General features: G+C 46.8%; 2 protein-coding genes across 2 annotated transcripts in view; both read left to right on the plus strand.

Moving 5' to 3' along the window:
• spata20 (spermatogenesis associated 20) overlaps positions 1-19,609 on the plus strand; it is a 231,491-nt gene that overhangs the window by 158,367 nt on the left and 53,515 nt on the right. The window lies entirely within an intron of this gene.
• Positions 1-19,609, plus strand: part of cacna1g (calcium channel, voltage-dependent, T type, alpha 1G subunit) — a gene marked incomplete at its 5' end in the record, with an annotated part of 205,250 nt that overhangs the window by 99,731 nt on the left and 85,910 nt on the right. Inside the window, 5 exons of the mRNA XM_079182289.1 lie at positions 9,029-9,185; positions 11,905-12,199; positions 12,749-12,841; positions 12,941-13,850; positions 14,646-15,034. Coding sequence (XP_079038415.1) covers positions 9,029-9,185; positions 11,905-12,199; positions 12,749-12,841; positions 12,941-13,850; positions 14,646-15,034 — 1,844 coding nt within the window. The remainder of the gene's footprint in view (positions 1-9,028; positions 9,186-11,904; positions 12,200-12,748; positions 12,842-12,940; positions 13,851-14,645; positions 15,035-19,609) is intronic.

Here is a 19,609-nt window from a genome sequence, read left to right on the forward strand (position 1 = left end):
CCCGCGGATTCACAGTTCTAGCAGCACGGAGTCATACTTGTAAAGTACAGTTGCCCTCCGGCACGCGCAGAGGAATAGATCCCGTGAAAAAGTGAACCTGTTGTGTAATCCTGTTGCAAATATAGCAAGACTAAAAGCATGACGGCAGGCTAACCTTTAGCATGGTAGCATGCTATTGAAGCATTGACCTCAAAGTATGGCATTGACTCTGTTAATGAGTGTACTCGGTGCTCGACGAGTGGAAACATTGAGCTCCTTGTGGTGCTGAATGAGTGGTCAGGTGATCGGCGAAATCATATAATAGGTTTTTAGCGGTCGCCATATGCTTTAGCATAAGTGCTAATGGATTTCAAGTGATTAGCAAGTGTGCGAGGCTGAGGTGTGGAGCAGCTGGACGCTCCACTGGTTGACAGAGAGCCACTTGGCACACAAGCGGTAATTACCGCGACGCAACGAGCGTCCAAATCTATGTAAATCAGAATACACTTCACCGGCCACTCGAAAGCGCACAAACAAGCTGTCGTCGGCATGGAAAGATTAACTGCCCGGGAAGGATCTTACTGTAGCGAGGGAGCTGTCCATTATGAACAGCATGAATCCCATAATAGGAGACGCCGTGTGTATTAATCTCTGTTTTGCAAGAGTAGTCCAGTAACCCGACACAGTCCAGGTACGAGGTGCATATATTCATGCCAGGCTGATACGTGGCCGGAGACGCAGACTCAGCTGACACTCCGTTAGCTCAGATGAGTGTTCGTTTACACCTCGGGCTTGGTTCCCTCAATCCGTCGGTCCGAACTTTCCACCTCCAGCCACTACAGTCGACTTCCTTGTTTTTACTTGTGCGCCGCTGCCCAGAATGAGAGCCCGTCTGATCCTGGATCAGCGGATGTTTGAACTGTTGGTGCTGACATCCCTCCGCCTCGCCTCCGCACCGCTCTTTTCGCAGCCTCTCTCTGTCTGTATTGGAACTGGAGGCTGGAGCTCATCTTAAAACACACACACACACACACACACACACCCTCAGACTTGTATTAACGAACACTTCGTTCCTGGACTGGGCTCTGGCATTGATTGATTTGGCTAACACGGAACTCCTGCTGGTGGAAGTGACGGATGCATTTCGCAGACTTCATCCACCGACTGCCAAGAAAAGCCCAAAATCTCCGGCTGCGTCTCGACCGCACCACCTCCCACCGTCTGCCACCTGATTGTCTATTACCCTCACGTCCAGAACCGGCCCACGGGGACCTTGTACCGGGCCTGTCATTGCCTGCATCAAGGGAGATATGATAATTTGTGGCGTACCGCTTTTCAAAGGGAGCGGCTGACCACTCGTGTGTCCAGAATACAGTGTGTTTTCCTGAGGGAACAGTAAGAAAGGAATAATGTGCTCATGGCATGGAAACAGATAATGTGCTATAGCGAGGTTGTAGTGGAATAAGTATTTCTATTCCAGGAAATCAGCAAAGAGGGAAGACTAATTCTAATTCTGGATTTGCTGAAATATTGATGAACCCAAATCGCTACTTTTTTTCCTTCTCTTTCAAAGCAAAGTGTGCTTCTAGTGAGTATTAAATGAACTGCAAACTTTAACATTTAGAATCTATTGTCAGCAAATGCCACTTTCCCAAACCTTGATTCTGCTGCTGCAATATGCAAATAGAAGAGGGGAGCTGCTTTATAGTAATGGCTTTTAGTTTCAGGCCTCAAGGCAGTTAATCCGAGAATACTGATTTAATAAGATTGCTGAAATGCAATTTTTCAGTTTTCTGTTCATTGGAGTGAAGGTGTCATTGTTATACACAGAGAAAGAAAATAACTATGTTTATCCTCAGGCTAAAGTGACACATTTATTTCACTCTCCAGCAGACACCTTTTTTTTTTTTAAAGTCAAACATAATTTGGGAATAGGATGACTGTGGTTCACATTTCTAAGCGTCTGGTTTGGTGGCCATGCCAGCCAGCTGCAGTCATTATTTTCCTGCCTGGCTTTGGTTCATGTATCTGCCTCTCCCCTCCCTTGTTATCAACAATTCCTTAATGCCAAGACCAGCTGGAGTTAAACAGGAACCAACAATTTTACACATAGTGTTAGTTCAGGTGAGAGTTCCAGGAGAACAGTCCCTGATGATGTCATCAAACATCAGATATCTCGCCTTTCCATTGAGACTGAGGGACGTTTACCGGGCAGGAAGGGTCTAATAAAAACATACTCATTGCATTGTGGGAAATGTAGGATTCAGGATTTAGGAGCTTGGCCCACACTATGCGCTTAAAGTTATAATATCTCAACCCCTGCGGCTTTTTTTTTGTGCAATCTGTCTTTCGTGAGCAGCATGAAACTGAGACCTGAACCCAGCCTGTATCCCAAGTCTTCATGACCCAACCTGACAGAACCCAACTGCCAAATTTGAGATCCGAACCCGAACCAAGACACAAAGTTGTCCTATTTGTTGTCATTTTAACCAACTGCTGCTGCTTACCAGGACAACACAACCCATTGGCTTCAATGTCTTTGTCTGTCCTTCCTCCCACTGGACATTGAGAAAACACAACAAACAGATTGGTACAAGTAGCTGAACTCTTATCTGTGAGTTCCCCACAATAATACTTGAATTACTCCTTTAAAAAGAGGCAACGAGTCGTTGGCAACCATTTGAAGAAGGAGAATACACTGCGTCAGGGTGGAGGTCAATTTCTGTTGTGTTTTTTGCCGGCCTGGGGATGCCCTATTAACATGCTCACCATCTCAGAGTTGATGAGTCTTGATGAAACTCGGTAAGCCACGTTTGAGCGAGGCAGCGTTGATTGATAAGCCGGAGGCAGCAGTCAATAGGTGATTATCTCAGGACACAAACCCTTACACACACACACACACACACACACTCAGACCCGTCTCCGTCCTAATGAGACTGGGACCAGAATAGCCTTCGCACGCTTCTTCATTGGTGAGCCACCGCATGTGCCCTTTCCCCCCAACGCATTATCAAACTGGCACACGCGCACAGGCAGCGCTCGCACTCGCATCTTCCTCACACTTTCCTCACACTCTTTCGTGCACGCGGACCTCCGACGCACGCACATGTGTGCCGTTGTTTTCACGCATCGGCAGCACAAAGTGTTCCATGCTGTTCTGCACGCTTCGTTAGACCCCGGTGTTTGAGCAGCGCCTGGTTCTTGCACTTCCGCCCAGATGAGCCCTAAAGGCAACAACAACATGACATCATCGACCTCGCAGCTCCTCGCATGCTCGTGCCCTCCTCCTCCTCCTACTTCATATTGTTTGCCGAGCCTCATTACTGCAATTAAAGAGCTGGCAAGAGCGTCCTAGCTTCTGTCCTTTCCGAAGGTCTAGAAGGTACTCCTTGACTTCTGCTCTTGTATTGCGATGTGAGGCTGAGCCCACTGGAGTCAGGGGGACGGGTTGATTCCGGGGGGGGGGGGGGGGGGCTCCTTGTTTGTGAGTGGAGCTGAGGAAATAAGAGACTGATAAGGTCAGTAGGAGTTCAGAGGCAGAAGTGGTCCGCCAGCAGCGAAGAATGTCACAGTGTAGTCCTTGCTCTTCTCTGTCAATGTGTTCGGTGCCGAAGACAAAAGATCTTGTTAGTCAGATATCGCCCTCGGCATGCAAGCGATATTCTGTTGCTTAAAAAGAGAAAAGATTTCCGTTTTACTTTCATTTTCAGTCCAAATTCATTTTCCGCTCGGGGTTTTGCTTCAGACTCTTAAAAAGCTGGAAATTCAAGCTCTTTGATCACATGGAGTCGTGCTGTCGTACGGTATTCCCAGATAGCCTGTCAGGTGCGCAGCCACCTCCCCAACACAGCTGTGATTTGTCAAAGAGATTAAGCTGTTGCGTAAGTGCCGCTTTTGAGCGTCTTGATGCGCGAAGGTGGAAGGCATAAATGATCATTCTTGTGAGTGAACGATGTAGTCCGAGCGGGATGTTGCGGAAACAAAAATGAGGGATCCTTTTAGGAATGCATGTATAGACCAAATTCTTCATAAACAAGAAGGTCGGTATTTATCCAACATGCACGTCTTTACACAATGAACAAAGGGCTTTCACCCGCGAGGCTGCTGCCCTGGTCCCGTTTGAAAACAGAAGCTGTTGCCTAAACTCCACAAAGGGCTTGCGCAGACGCACTGGTCCTTCATAATGCATCAAAGACGACAGGGATAAGGTACTGTAGCAACCAGCATGCATCAGGGCACGGACGTATGGAGAGAAAGTCTTTCATTTAAATTATTTATATATTTAATGTGTTTTAATGTGAAAATGAACATCATTAGTAAATGGGAGAATCTATTAGTTATGCTCACGCGTGCTTGGGAGTAAAGTTGGAGACTGTTTCTGTAATGTATGAAATGGGTTCACCATGAAGGATACCATTCTATCTCTAAGGGTTTGTTGGTATTGCTCACATGGTCAGGTGTGGCGAGACAGGTGAGAGAAATTGTTATATCCAATTCAATTTGTAGAAATGAGCTAAAACAAGAGGCCCCATGATCACTGAGATCAGAAACTGTGATTTTGTACTAATTGGTGTGCACGAAAACAGCTCACTCGGGTAAATAAAACCAGCCGAGTTCAGAAGTGTTCTGCGTCATCCTTTCTCTCCGTCAGTTCTCATTTCTCTGCATGTGCTCCTCTCTTCGTGGGTCACATGGCTCGCTCTCCACTTCGGAGACGTCTAGTCGTCTCCGTCTTGGAGCCGGCGACACAGACCTGGTTTACCATCCGCTCGGAGCAAATGAGAAGAGACGCAGGTGTACACCGCCACCCCTTGACTCAGAAAGCCCGTTAGTTCACGGTGCACAGATTACAAAGCTGGCTGGGCCGGAGCCTGGACCTGGACAGGTGAGCAGAGGAAGCAGACCTAATCTGCCTGCAAAACAGATGGCTCCCCCGATCACACGCGGAGCGGCCGCCCACAGCGAGGTCGGAGAGGGCGCACAGGCGGAGGAGGAGATGATTGTTATTGAAGATGAAATGTCGATCGCTTGGAATGAGCCCGCCATTCAGGTCGGGAGAGGATTGATTCGCTTATCTGGGAGATAAACAGGCGCTCGCTATGATAGTCATGTTCGCCTGCGTCGCTGGATGACGAGTCGTCCTCGTATGTGGCTCCCGTCCAGTTGATGTATCGTTTGAGGCCTTGATTTATATCGCCAGTCTTGAAGAACTCACTTTTGCCACAAATACTTTACGGCCTTATACCTTTTGGTTCCCTAACTGCCATCGCTCGCATTACTAAAAATCAAGAGCTGACCTGTCCTTGAAGATACATGCGGTGTGTTTTGCTAAGAAATACTGACCATAAACATAACTTTATTTGCAAGTAAAATCCACATTTTGTTTTCAATCACTGAGTTTTCCTGCAGCGTGATTTCATTCTCAATAAACTGTTCTATAAGTCCCCCTCTTTTTGCATAAAACACAGTGTGGTTTTGCAGTAGTGCTTATTGGTAGTTTGTTACACAACTTCCGTAGCATACTCGACATCACAACAGTCATCCACCCCATCCTCCTCCCTACGGAATTTCACTACGCCGCGCGACTTCCGGCTTCTTCTTGTAACAAAGAACCGCTTTCCGTTAGCTTAACACATTAGCCGAGTTACACCGCCAATGTTTCTACAGTAGCCCAGAACAGACAAACCAAACGGGGAAGCCTTTTGCATTTTTACATTACCTCACCTCACTGCTCCTTCAAGTTGTATACATTGTCCCAAACATGTAAGACAAATCCAGTAAAACGTATTAGTTTCTTATATATTGTGACATCGCTATTTTTCGCATCAGAGATTCAGCGGATTGTCGAAACCCCTTTGTGCGACAAACGAGAGAAATATACAGGGGAAGAGCGGTGTTGTTCTCCGTGGCTGCAGCTGTCAGATGTGGGTTGCGGTTTAAGTATTAAACCCTCGTTTTTACGCAGGACGTATCTCCGCTCTGGATCCGCCAGTTAGCGCGCCTCGGCCCGCTGCGGCCACTAATCCCAGCTGCTGCCGCTTGCTAAGCAGCATCCTAACAGCTCAGCACATTACACTATGAGGGCAATCACTCGAAGGAGCTGCTGCTTAATGCGTGGTCTGTGTGTGCGCGTGTCTGTGTGCGCGTGTGCTTGCGCTGCTCGTTAGTGCTCTAGAGTGGGAGATAGAGAGGAAGTTGCTCTTGTGGGAAGCGAGTCCTGTCTGCCTGTGCATGAGCCGCCAAACCTCCGTGACGGTGGCTGAATGCATCTCTTTCTCTGTGAGGTCGGGGCAATTATGTTGAACAAATGTCCAACAAAGAGCAAGTGGCAACAAATGGCCACAGGCACTGACGCAGGGTTTTTACATAAATCCCCTGCACTGGTGTTGCTCCTCTTGAATCACGGCGTGATGTTAGTTCCCTCACAAACAGAGCCCTAGCACAGCATTTAATAACCTTTTTTCACAGTGGCGTTACGAGATGTATTTTCATCATGACTCTCATCTCACACTGATTGTATACGCCGTTTGTTATGCTGGTAATTGAGTATCCGGTGCATAATGTGGCCGTTATGCACCGGCTATTGTTGAATTGAAATAACTCGAAAACAGAGCTGGGTGTCTTTCAAGAGTTTCTGGCGTCCCCACTGCTGCCACCTTCTCACATCCAGATCTTTCCCTTTTCGAACAGAGCGGTGCTGCGAAAGAGGACGATCCAAACACGCCGCCCGTGTCCCGCAGCCGCTCCTCGCTGTCACTCATTCTACCTTCAGTAGTAGTACCTTTTGCTCCTCTCCTCCCTGCGTCTCCCCGGCTGTCTCCTTTCTCATTTGTTCTCCGCATCTCGGCGAATCTGCGAAAAATCCTCCTTGTTTTCCATCCATCTGTCAACACCAACAGTCTCTGTGTGTACCCATATGGAATCAGAATCTACAAATAGGAAAAGTTCCTCATGCAGTTTGGTGTGCCACTCCCAGACGGCACAGTTTAGTTGAAAGGTGTTGGAACATGGACGGAATTATTTTAGTTTTTTCATACACATGCCCTGTAAATACATTCATTTAAAGGAGCGAGCGTAACATTTGCATTATAGAGTTCATCAGGAAGGGGTACGGCTCAAAAGTCTCCCCCTTTTCCTTTCCGCCCTCTCTGCTTGGCTCTGTCACGTTCTCGGTGTCCTTCCCTCCGTCTCCTGTGTTTGTCCTCGGTGGCTGTCAGCCCAGCAGAGGAGCAACGCCGTCGCTCCGATAGGGACTGTCCCGGCCTCTCCAGTTACCCCAACAAACCCTGATCAGAAGCAACGATCCTCATTTTTGACGCCTGACTCGCAGGGTTACTGCCGGGAGGGTAGCCTGCAAGGACAGAGAGAGAAAGAGAGACAAAGGACAAAGACAGAGAGAGAACACAGTGGCAACAACACAAATGGATGGAAGGATGGAAGGAACTCAGTGCATGAAAATAAGAGCAAAATCTGAGCTGCAACCGCAGAGGGACACAGCCAGATTTAGCAGAGGGAGTGCGTGGGCGGCAGGAAGTGTGTGTGTTGTCAGAAACTTGAGGGAACACTGTCCAGAGCTGACAGAATCAGGGATGTACTGTATTAAAGGAGTAAAAAAAAAGCAGGTCTTTCAGTGTGGCGTTAATTCAGAGCAAACTGTAGGTGTACTGCTGACACAGTCACAGACTGCTAACAAATCTCTGTACTTCCGTTTGACTCAGGACTCTTTGTCGTGTCATCCGAAATGCATTTCAAAGCTTTACTCATCCAAACAAGGATGTTCGGTGAGCACACGCTCTGTCTTCGACAATGGCCTGCTTCATATCCACGCAGTCACACACAGTCACACCTACAGCGGACACAATGCGGCGAATGCTTCTAGTTACCAATGGAGCGTCTTTGGCTTTCAGCGCCTCGCTCATAAGCACTACCATGTAGCATGGACCTCTAGCTATCACCGTAACGTTACACTGGAAGGTGAATTGTCATGTGATGTAAAGAATGCCGTACTTTTCTGGTTGCTATTAAAGCAGCGGTGATAGCCATGTGCACATTAAAGTCAGTTAACAGGTGTGGGGGAGTTCTACTGTATATGTGAAAAAAGCTGTGTGGGGGGGGGTGGGGGATGTTCAGTTAGAAAGAAGTGAGCCGTAGCCCGCTCCTCATTTATGCTCGAGGCTAATGGTTCAAGTCTACAATAGCCACAACCAGCTGAGGCTGTGGTATGGTGGTCGGTGGTGGAATTTTATAATATATAATATAGCCGCCTTTAAACAAGGGAGAACTACAACTTTGTGGCACAGCATAGCACTATGAATCGGCATAGCACTATGAATCGGCATATGACACATATAACAGTGGCAAATATCAATAAGGTGACATGTGGTATGTATGTATATATGACACATCATGACTGACAGTCTGTAGAATAGCAGTGACTCACCACGCAGCATCAATTTCAGTCCCACTCTTTCATCTTTGATCATCATATTTTCCTAAGAAATCCTCCCGATGGCAAGAAACCTCCTCCTGACAAATGAATACGGTGAATCACTTCTGCTGGTGGAGAGCCGGACCTCATATTGTTTACGAGTATAACCCGCAGCACTGCTCTTCATCTGCCATAATGAACGAGACTGTTTTGACAGTCCTTCATTAAGCTGTTTAACTAACATAAAACACAGGGAGGCGGAAATTAAATTCACTTGACTGTGATGTGTAATAGGGTCCTATTTCTACCATGTATCGTTATTATTTGACTGAAAAAAGTTGTTCTAGCATCCGCTGGCTAGTGTATAATTTGATCAAATGAATAAAGGCTTGAACGGCTATAAATTGAGAGGTACTTGGATCGGTGCTCACATCGACCGCTCTATTAAATATAATACCCAGTGCTCGTGTCAGCTGCCACCTGATGTGAAACAGTTGTTTTAAACTAAACAGCAACAAAACACCCGATCCACACAGGTGCACGTCCACTGCGTGCGTCCTTGTTAAACAACTTGTGTGGCGCTTGACCTGTTTTGACCTCGCCCCTGTCTCTCCTCCTCAGGTATGCGTATCCTGGTGACCCTGCTGCTGGACACCCTGCCCATGCTGGGCAACGTGCTGCTGCTCTGCTTCTTCGTCTTCTTCATCTTCGGCATCGTGGGCGTCCAGCTGTGGGCCGGCCTGCTCAGGAACCGCTGCTTCCTCGGCAACTTCTCCTTGTGAGTTACGTGCCACGGCGCGGCGCTCGCAACTGCTACGCTCAGTTTAATACTGTACTTGTAAAGCTGTAGCTGCTAGTTTCTGTTCAGATAAGTGTTTCGAAATAGATGATGGTCAACATCGATCAACAACATTAAGTGGCACATCCAGTGGAGTCCTTCAGGCTGGATAGCTAGCTTCTCTTTGTCAACAATGTTATTGACTTTGAGTCTTGCTAGCATGATGTTAGCTTTCTAGCTAGTAGCTGAGCCCAAAGGGTTTTGTGAGCTGAGCGGACTATTCTTTGGCAAATGATCGTGGTATGAGCGGGATAATGCCCTTTGAGCTGTCCATTATCAGGAATTAATGGACGACAGGGAGACCAGATCCATCCGCAAGGGCAACCGCTCTGGCCTCCCCCGTTATCCATTGGGGGGGGGCGACTGTGGCTCAGTGGCACGAGCGGGTCGGCCTTCGTTTAGAAGATCGGCAGTTCGACCCCCAACTCCGCTAGTCCGTGTCGATGTGTCCTTGGGCAAGACACTTAACCCCAAATTGCTCCCGCGGGTTGCGCCATCGGTGCCTAAATGGGTGTGAATGATTAGTTAGTCCTGATTACTTATTTGATGGTGTAGTATTGCTACTTTTTTATCTCACTTCTTCCTCCACTACTTATTATACATTTATTATTCGATTTGATAACTCACCAGTCAAACCATATTTTGTAGAATTTTGAATATACTTCTATTTTACATTTATTTATTCAGGGAGGCTTGAGCAACGCTGTCTTTTGCATGGCTATTATATCAATAGGTTTAGCTATAACTTGGGTGTTTTGGGTGATTTACATGATAACCATTAGAAATGATGACCACCTTGCGAAAAGAAGACCAAAGTTGTAATATACCTAAATTATCCTTTTAAATGGTCAAATGGAAGATATTGAAAATGTGCTTATATTCAGTTATATACAGTATTTACACTTCAAAAACCCATATTGATCAAATTCTTATATATATATATATATATATATATATACGTATATTCCAAAGATGCACAAGATTATTGGATATATTTATTTATTCATGATTGTCCTATTAGAGCTGAGCTAAACAACACAGATGAGATTGCAAACAGGTCTTCTGAAGGCCAAGTTAACACTGTAGACTAAACCTTGACCCGGCACACTAAACTGGGTCACGCGCAAAAGTCGACGAGGTGAGCGACCGTACAGTCTCATCATAATGATGAATGGGAGAGCCGACGAGCCCCGGAATAATGAGAAAGATCATGGTATGTGGAACATGGGTACCCATGACTTATTCATGTTCCCGGCGTCATCCTGGCTTCATTACTCTTTGTAGGATTTATGACACCTCACAGCTGTAATTTAAGCTCATGCATAATGGCTTTGCTGAGCTGGCAGAATTTTGTCATCATCATAAATTTTTCTCGTCTGCATCAGAAAGGTCTGTATTTCAGATGACATCAGATGGATGGCGTAATAGTCTGGGTCTATGTCCAAAGTCTTCGTTCACGCCTGCTTCCAATTAATCTCGTAGTCATATCGCCGTGGTCTTGAAGTGGGGTCTGGTCTGGTCCCTGCAAGTGTTCGAGGGCTACTATGCAATTAATAAATGCCGCCGAGCAGCGGAATGTGTGTTTACAGACAGGCCAGATATCACACAATCACCAGACACACACACACACACACCAGTTATTCCAGACAGAGGAGGGCTCTGTAACATATATGCCAAGAGGTGGGGAAGCAGGCAGGCGAACAAACAGACGTTTTTGCTCGTCTCACACAATGCAAGCGCGCGGGGGTCTCCCCAGCCGTTCAGCCCCCAGGTTTGTCAACACAATTGCAGCTGGCTTCGTTGATTAGTTCCTCCTATCTGTTGGAAGGGACTGGAAATCAGTCAAAAATCAGCTGCTGGAGGATTTGCACGGGATTAAAACCTGTAGACTTTAGGGCTTTAAAGTTGATCCACTTTAAATTCCACCCAGCGAATGCCAAAAATCCAAAGGCAGAACCGCCGCTTCATTCTTCAACTGCCTCCGACTTGGCAGCAAACGCGGGTTACGGTTGAACAAAGATGGTTCCCCGAGGACAGACGTGTCATTCTCCTTTTGTAAATGTTCTGGGGAGAAACCCAGGTGAAGAACAAATGTTTGACATGTGATTTAGCTTCTAATGCTTTGCTATCCTTGTGACTAGATGTTGTGTGGTGTCACAGTGTTTAACTCCTCGTATCGCTACATTTGTTTTGGTGAAAGAAGAATTCTCTGTCATTACTGTTATTGATCAAGTCGTTTTAATATATTACACACACTTTTCTCTCTCGGTTTGTTGGGAGCACCTGACCCAAGGGTACCTTTTTACACTTAAAGCAAGATTATATAACTTTTGAATGAGGAAATAACATATTCTTCCGTTTATTCATTGAAATGGAGAAGCAATGAAAGGCTCCCTTGCTCATTCGGGCCCAGTTTTCTGACTCTTCTTTACTTAAAGTACTTTGTTATACTTCATATTAAATGTACAAAAAGTTGGGTGAAGAGACCAAAAGGGTCATTTTTGACACCAGAGAGAACGATCTTTAATACAGATGCTAGTAATACTCAAAAACACCAATCTACTTCCAACTTTAAGTGCACCTCTCTCTACATTTGTCTACTCACGAGAGCCGGCGTAGACTAACTCCTGCAATGTACTCTCTGTTTCTCTCCCCGAAGCCCTCTCTCTGTGGAGCTGGGGAAGTACTACCACACCAAAAACGACGATGAGAACCCCTTCATCTGCTCCGAGCCCGGAGACAACGGCATGAGGGACTGCAGCTCGGTGCCCAAGGTGTACGAGGAGGGCGGCCTGCAGTGCACCCTGGGCTCTGACTTTTACAACAGCACCGACAACACCACCTGCGTCAACTGGAACCAGTACTACAACAACTGCACTGCCGGCCTGGTCAACCCCTTCAAGGGAGCCATCAACTTCGACAACATCTGCTACGCGTGGATTGCCATCTTTCAGGTAAAAACGGCCGATAACACACAAACGGAAAAGGATTCAGTTTGCGAGAAGATTTTTGCCGTGAGGCACATACAGAAAGTAGCATCTGGCTGACTTCCAAGTCTGTAAAACAAGATGGAGACAAAGAGGTATGAGGGTAATTGTGGCTGGTGTATCAGAGAAATGGGGCTTACAGGATTAGCAGGTCACCACAGACACACCACCTTTCTCCCACACCATTAGCCTGCTACCTCCACATCATCTGTAAAGCCTCCTGTTGGAGAGTCCATTCATCCCTGTCTAGCTGAGGGGGGTAATTTTGGAGGACGAGAGCCAGCTTGGAGATGAGTTCCCCCACAGGTCTGGCTGCTGCTCTGCGGTGGGGTGAAGCACAGAGAAATGTTGGGGATTAGTCTTCTGCGGAGTATTGGAACACTTCAGACTGTAAAATATCTCTTTTTGTTCCAATTTTTATTCCCTTCTCCTTGTTTGGGTTGTCTGATCCCTGTTTTCTTGTTTTCTTCTTCTTGTCCCTCTATATTCCTGTCCTCTGCCCGTGTTCCTCTTCAGGTGATCACTCTGGAGGGCTGGGTGGACATCATGTACTTTGTGATGGATGCTCACTCCTTCTACAACTTCATCTACTTCATCCTACTCATCATTGTAAGTGCCACTTTACACGCTGACGATTGAACAAGTGGGTCAGTCGCGTGCGAGCATGTGAATAACAATGTCGCCCCCCCCCCCCCTCCTTGTCCTCAGATTGGCTCATTCTTCATGATCAACCTGTGCCTGGTGGTCATCGCCACGCAGTTCTCGGAGACCAAGCAGAGGGAGAGTCAGCTGATGAAGGAGCAACGGGTGCGCTTCCTGTCCAACGCCAGCACCCTGGCATCCCTCTCCGAGCCGGGCTCCTGCTACGACGAGCTGCTCAAGTACCTGGTCCACGTCGTCACCAAGGGGGCCAGACAAGTGGCCCGCATCTGCAGGATGTTGGCTCGCCGCACCGGGTTCAATATTGCCGCCTCGCCCCTGGCCACGGAGCCCCAGCGGAGCCAGAGAAGGAGGAGGAAGTCCTCCAGACAGGGATCTGTGTTGGTTCATCATATGGCGCACCACCACCACCACCACCACCACCACCACTACCACCTGGGTAATGGCAGCGTAAGGGGTGGAGGGGGCGTGCGGTGTCTGGAGGGTCGGGATTTTGAGGCTGGTGCACATAACAACAACGGAGGGGCCCTCGTGGCAACCACCGGCGCCGGACAGCTCGCATTAGCCGTGCTGCCTTCGATGACGGTGGCCACCTCTGACTCAAACCTGGCCATTTTGTCCAAACTTTCTGAGGGAGCTGCCAATGCATCTTCACTTCGCAGTGTGTTCCACACAGAAGCTCTCCGCTGCGGCCCCTCGCCCGCGAACCTGGGGCCGACACCGGGCCCCTCCTCCCTCACCCCGGCTCCCATGTCTCGGGCGATGAAGAGGAACTCTGTACCTTTTGCGGCTCCAGGGCCCAAGAACTACCCGACTCTGCAGGCTCGAGCCCTGGCGGAGTCCAGACGAGGGAGCGCTGCCGCCAGCACTCTGACCAACATCAGCTTCAACCTGAACATCCCACCCATGTCCCTGGAGAGACGGCCGTCGAGCCTGGCGGACGCGCGCGCTCCCGCAGGTAGACGGATCGCCGCAAACTCACAGGGCTGTGGTCACAGATACATTGATTTTAAATCATGATCGTGATTACAATCTTGGAAAGTGTATGATTAACTCCATTAGTTGCTTTGCTCAGCTGAGTGTTTGCTCAGTATTCCCAATAAGAAAAAGAACTTGGAAGGCAAAAGTGCGTTTGAAATTGACAAGAGTATCTCATTCAGTCAGAATCTGTGCTTGATTTCCAAATCACTGTCGAACCAAATCAAGGGACACACCACTGGAAGTGTTCCTTTGTCTTTCATCAACCATTTGGAGTACGGTATGGTGGTTTGTTGGGATTGAGCCTCAAACTTTAACGCCGTCCAGAGTTGCGTTTTGCTTTTTGGTGAGCGACAGATAGAGTGCTAATTAGAGTCAATAAATGTTAATCCCTCATGTCAAAGCTCGCAGCCAGCTCCTGTCTGGCCCCGGCCAAGTTCTGAAAAGGCAGTGGGCTCAGCAAAAACAGTCAGGTCAGGCCAGGTCTGTTCAGGTTGTAAAGACAGTGGAAAAGCTGGCAGCCAGCCAGCCAAACTGGCCGCAGCACAGCCTGTAGAGATAAGGCATTACTCATAGCACACACTGCCCATCACTATCAAACACACTCCCTCTGACACACACGCAACTCCAAAAACTTTGTTGTACAGATTTATTTCATCAGACATGACAATTTGTTTAAAGCAATTAATTATATGTTATTTCAAATCACTCAATCACTCTGATGTCACTGCAAACTCAGTTTCTCCATCTGACCTTTTTTCTCACTCGGCTGCAGCCCAGCTCTCCTGCCAGCTGTCGGCTCGTGACCTCAGCACCACCAGCAGTGCCATGGACACGGCCGCCATGACATTGGACCCCGAGAGTTGCCCCTACTGCGCCAAGGCCCTGGCCAACGAGTCAGAGGGCAACGAGACCCCCGGGGACTCCGACAGCGATGGCATATACGAGTTCACCCAGGACCTCCACCACAAGGACAGGAGGGACAGCCGGCAGCCCAAGAAGCAGCGCTGCAGCCTGGGCAAAATGGCAGCGAAGGTGGTGCACTTCTGGAGGCTCGTGTGCGACACGTTCCGGAAGATCGTGGACAGCAAGTACTTCGGACGAGGGATTATGATCGCCATTCTGATCAATACTCTGAGCATGGGGATCGAGTTCCACGAGCAGGTCGGTGTATGCGTGTTTCTGATAGTTCATGTTAAGAGAAGTGTGAGGGTGTGGAGTTGAGTGAAGAGGCTGGATGGTGCTACATTGTGGGACAGTCGTGCACAACAGGCTGACAGATGAGACCTAGTGAAAGACCGCAGGGAAGGTATTAGATTCATTTATAGATTATATGTTTGTCATTCTGTGTGATTGCGTAATGCCCTGTAGGCCCAACTGGAATTCCTGATGTTTCCCTCTGGCCTCATTCGCTTACACGTGCGTATTGACAGTCATTTGAGAGAGAAAAACGGAAATGAGAGATTATGAGGGACAGAGGATACAGAGAGTGAGAGGGACACAGAGGAACAGGGGTGATTTAATGGGTGAGGAAGGCCCCACGACTTCTGATAGAGATTTTCTTTCTGTGGTTTATTCTCAATCTGCAGTATAGAAGTCTATGAGAAAAACATTGTTAGTTTATGGTCTCAATCTCTAGTTTTAAGTGTTCATTTTGTAAATTATAGTCCCATTTAGAGTAAAACAGACGATAAAGCAGGGTATGCTTTAGGGCGTGGCTACCTTGTGATTGACAGGTCGCTGCCACAGCGTTGTTCGGTCTGGAAGTTGTCCGTGTTTTCGTCTCACAACTTCAACCCTTTCACACAACTTGGTCACCTGCAAACGTTTTCATCAGCATTAAAATGTACGTAGCTCCACCCTCTTGTGTCATTTCTGGTTGCAAAAAAAAACAAGATGGTGACCAGCAAAATGCTGGAACTTGAGGCTTCAAAACCGTAGTCCACAAACCAATGGGTGACGTCACGGTGACTACATCCACTTCCTATAAACAGTCTTTAACCAGAACTCTTATTCCTACCTTTTAGATTCTGTAACATCACTGCATGGAATATATTGAAATTATTTTTTTTATATTGGGTAACATTATTCATGTTTTCATCTTTAGGCAACTCAAATCAATTGGCAAATGTTTGGGAAGATGTGTATGTCGATTAACTATTGAATAAGTCAATGCTCAAGACCTGACACATTGATTTCTTCAATATTAAACCTAAATCTTTATCCAACCGTAGCCAAAGGGTTTTAGTTACCTACACCAGACAACATGCAGGACACAAGATATGAACCCCTTTTCTCAAATGTTCTTCACTACGTCTGTGACAGCCCGTCACCTGACAGTGCCAGGCCATTGTTTACGACTGCCCATTATTCCAGAAACCCCAATAGTGCGAAAAATGGCCCATTGGACCAAAAGCCCATTTGTCCGACAGCCTGTTATCACGAAAAAAAACGGCCATTGTTCCAAAGCCTCATTGCTCAGAATATACACACTCTTCCTGCAACGAGCAGAAGCGCATGGCTAATAATCATGCGGAATGACGTCATTGAACCCTCCTGGTGGCGATACTGTTTTTTTTTCCTACCACGGCATAGCGTGACCCGCCCGACTCCGCCTCTGATTGGCTTAATATTCTCACCCTAACCTTAACCAGTCCCTCTCATCCTTCCCAAACCTACCAACCCAACCAACAAAGGAAAAGAGTATTGCCAAATCAGAGGCAGAGTGTGTGTGTGTGTGTGTGTATTTGTGTTGTGTTTCAAGCTTTTGTGTTGTACTTTTGGCATGTGTGATTTTGTGTAAAGTTATATAACGCGAGTAAAGTAAGTGACACATGCATTGTGTTTGTTTGTGTGTAGGTGTGAAGAAGAAGCATGAAGCCTTGCCCAGGTTTTCTGGGGTTACTTTCGGTCCCTGACCCAGTGCCTATAAACATATCCAGATGCCATCCTCAGCACACACACACACACACACACACACACACACACAAACGTAGACACACACACAGGAGGTTTTATAGCTTTCTAGTCTTTTTTCAGTCCTTACTTTTCCTGGCCCTTCTCCTTCTCCGTCTGCCCGCCCTTTTTTGTCCTCCTTTCCTTTTATTGGGATTCTGTTCCTTCTTTCCCCTTTTCTCTCTTCCTATGTTGGCTACTTCCTCTTCTCTCTGTTCTCCCACTTCAATTCTCCTCCTTTTTGTTTTACTCATTCCTTTTTTCACCCTTGTCTCTTTCATCATTCTCTCCTCTTATACCTTTCTTCCTTTGCTTCCTGCCTCACTCCTCTTAAGTTTCTCTCTCTCTCTCTCTCTCTCTCTCTCCCTCTCTCTCTCTCTCTCCCCCCCCTCTCTGTCTTAGAAGTGCTCTCTCCTAGTTTGGGTAACATGGATCCCTCTAGACTCCAGACAGGCTGCTGAAACTTTTTACTGAGACGCTTCATTGATTGCAAGCCCATCGACATCCAAAGACACAAGGATCACTAAGCCTCTGTTTGTCTCTATAACTCTGTCCACATGGAGGAGAGGCTGGGTTTCAATTTCCCATCAGTCCTTCAGCCAAGTTTTCCCGCTGGAGTTTTGTCTTTGAGTTTGTGTAAATGCTGCCTTTGCACCAACAACACAGTAGGCAGAACAATGGCAGAGATAACCGACGAGTTGCGGAGGCATACCTCAAACCTTTAGCCGAGAATTGTTAACGAAACAGAGAGACACCGTATTTGCGATTCAATATCCCAGTCTGTCAGTGCTGTTGCCAGTTTCAAACGCACACCTTCAGACTGTAAAACAACGTGGCATGATTTGAAGCAGAGAACAAAAGACAAAATATCATTCAATGCTGCCATGATCACTGGAAAGTCTGGCAGCGACGCCCTTATAAATGCACTTCAGTAACCCCCGCCTCTCTGAAGACGCTAATAGTTTCCCGGTAGCTGCGTGAAGCTATCAGCGCTAATCTTTTTGATTTGGCAATGACAGGGAACGGGAACATTTTTGTGCAAAATGTCTGCACAATGCCTAATTGAAATAGGTGCAAATAGCACAGGATCACAGAGACGTCATTTGCTTGACAGCGCCGTGAGGGGTGCGCGGCATCCTTTGCGGGTGCTTTGAGAATGACGTGTTTTCCTTTCTTTAGATTGAGCAGCCTGGCAATGCTTTTGTGAATTTGCATCATTGTGTTTGAAGTATTCAATGACAATCGGGGGGGTTTCCTTGTCAACACACACCATCTTTCATCCTATATGCCTAAATGCAGCAAACAAAAAGAGTAAACGTACAAAAAAAATTGTTTTGCAAAAACTATTTTCAAAACGGGAAGACGATGTTCATCTTCTATCCAGAGTTCTGGATGTTTCGCCCCCAAGGCTCAGCAACAACTTTTCTGTTTGATGAATAAGGACATAAAACATACATCTGGTTTAATAAATGTGGAGAGGAGGAGCAGAGTATTCTTTTATTTAGAGAGTCATTTACTTTAACTGTGTAGTTTGCAAAATTGTAACCGGTGCCTGTATCCATGCCAGCAGCAGCAGCAGCAGCAGCAGTACAGCAACATCAGCATGCCTTTATGTTTTACTCTGTCACATTTTCGAAGTTGCTCCTCACTTTTCAACATTTAGTCATGAAAATAGACGCACTTAACCTTGTGCTACGGCCAAAGCGGTAAGTGCTCTGCAAATAATCCGTTACTGAGCGCGTCATGTCAAAACATTGTTCACCGTTCCTGTGCCCGAGGCACGTTTGATGTATCAGAGATGCCATAATCGTTGACATAATCCTGAATCCGTGCACTGCTCTGATGGATGAAGATAAAACATTTCTCTGTATCACCTGCTCCGTCTGAAAGCTTGTGTTTGGGGAAAACTGCCCCTTTAAGAAATCGTGTTTCAGCTCTGTTGAGTGCGGCAGCATTTCGATCAAGTTGACCTGTTTTCCAGCCCCCCCCCCCCCCCCCCCCCCCCTTGTGGATGACACACACACACGCTGTATATCAGGTATTATGTATCATTCAGTCGCAAATTAGGTTGTGGAGATCCGACTGGGCCTTAAAGAGAATTTGACAAGATTAAAGATCCACCCCGATGAGTAATTGATGGAGAGAGAAAAATGGAGAACACACACACTAACAAACTTCCACCCATTTTTAAAGGCCAATCAATGTGTCGGCTGACAAGGATTACACATAATGTGCTTATTAATCATGAACTGTGCCGAATATCGATGTGTGTATCTGACAGAGGAGGATATGTCGTCAATTTTGTCAAGACGGTCGGCTGCGTTTGTTGGAATGTGGTTGTGCTTGTGAACAGTATTCGTTCGTTTTAGTCTATTTTCATGTAAGAGCATTAAGCAGCTGAAGAGACTGAATATACAACTTACACTTACACCAGGTGGACAAAAAACATGACCCCAAACGAATGCTAATGCTGTCTGCTAACTTAAAGCTACCCGCTCAGTTATTGTTACGTGTTTAATTATTTCTCACTAAAATGCGTTGTGTGTCCCTGAGGCCTTTTAAACGTGTTGAATGTGTGCGATAAGAAACCGCTGGCAGAAAAGCCGTTGGTTTGTATACTTCCTTGTTGTGCGAGGTCAAATTGCTGTTTTTGTCAATGGAGTTCGGTGGCTTTGAAGAAAGCAATATAACGGCTTCATTCACCCTCGGAAAGGGTTGTTGGATGGCAAAGTATATATACATATATATATATATATATATATATATATATATGTATATATACTT

The sequence above is a fragment of the Pholis gunnellus genome (genome assembly GCF_910591455.1).
Source record: "Pholis gunnellus genome assembly, chromosome: 21".
Classification (NCBI taxonomy): Eukaryota; Metazoa; Chordata; class Actinopteri; order Perciformes; family Pholidae; genus Pholis; species Pholis gunnellus.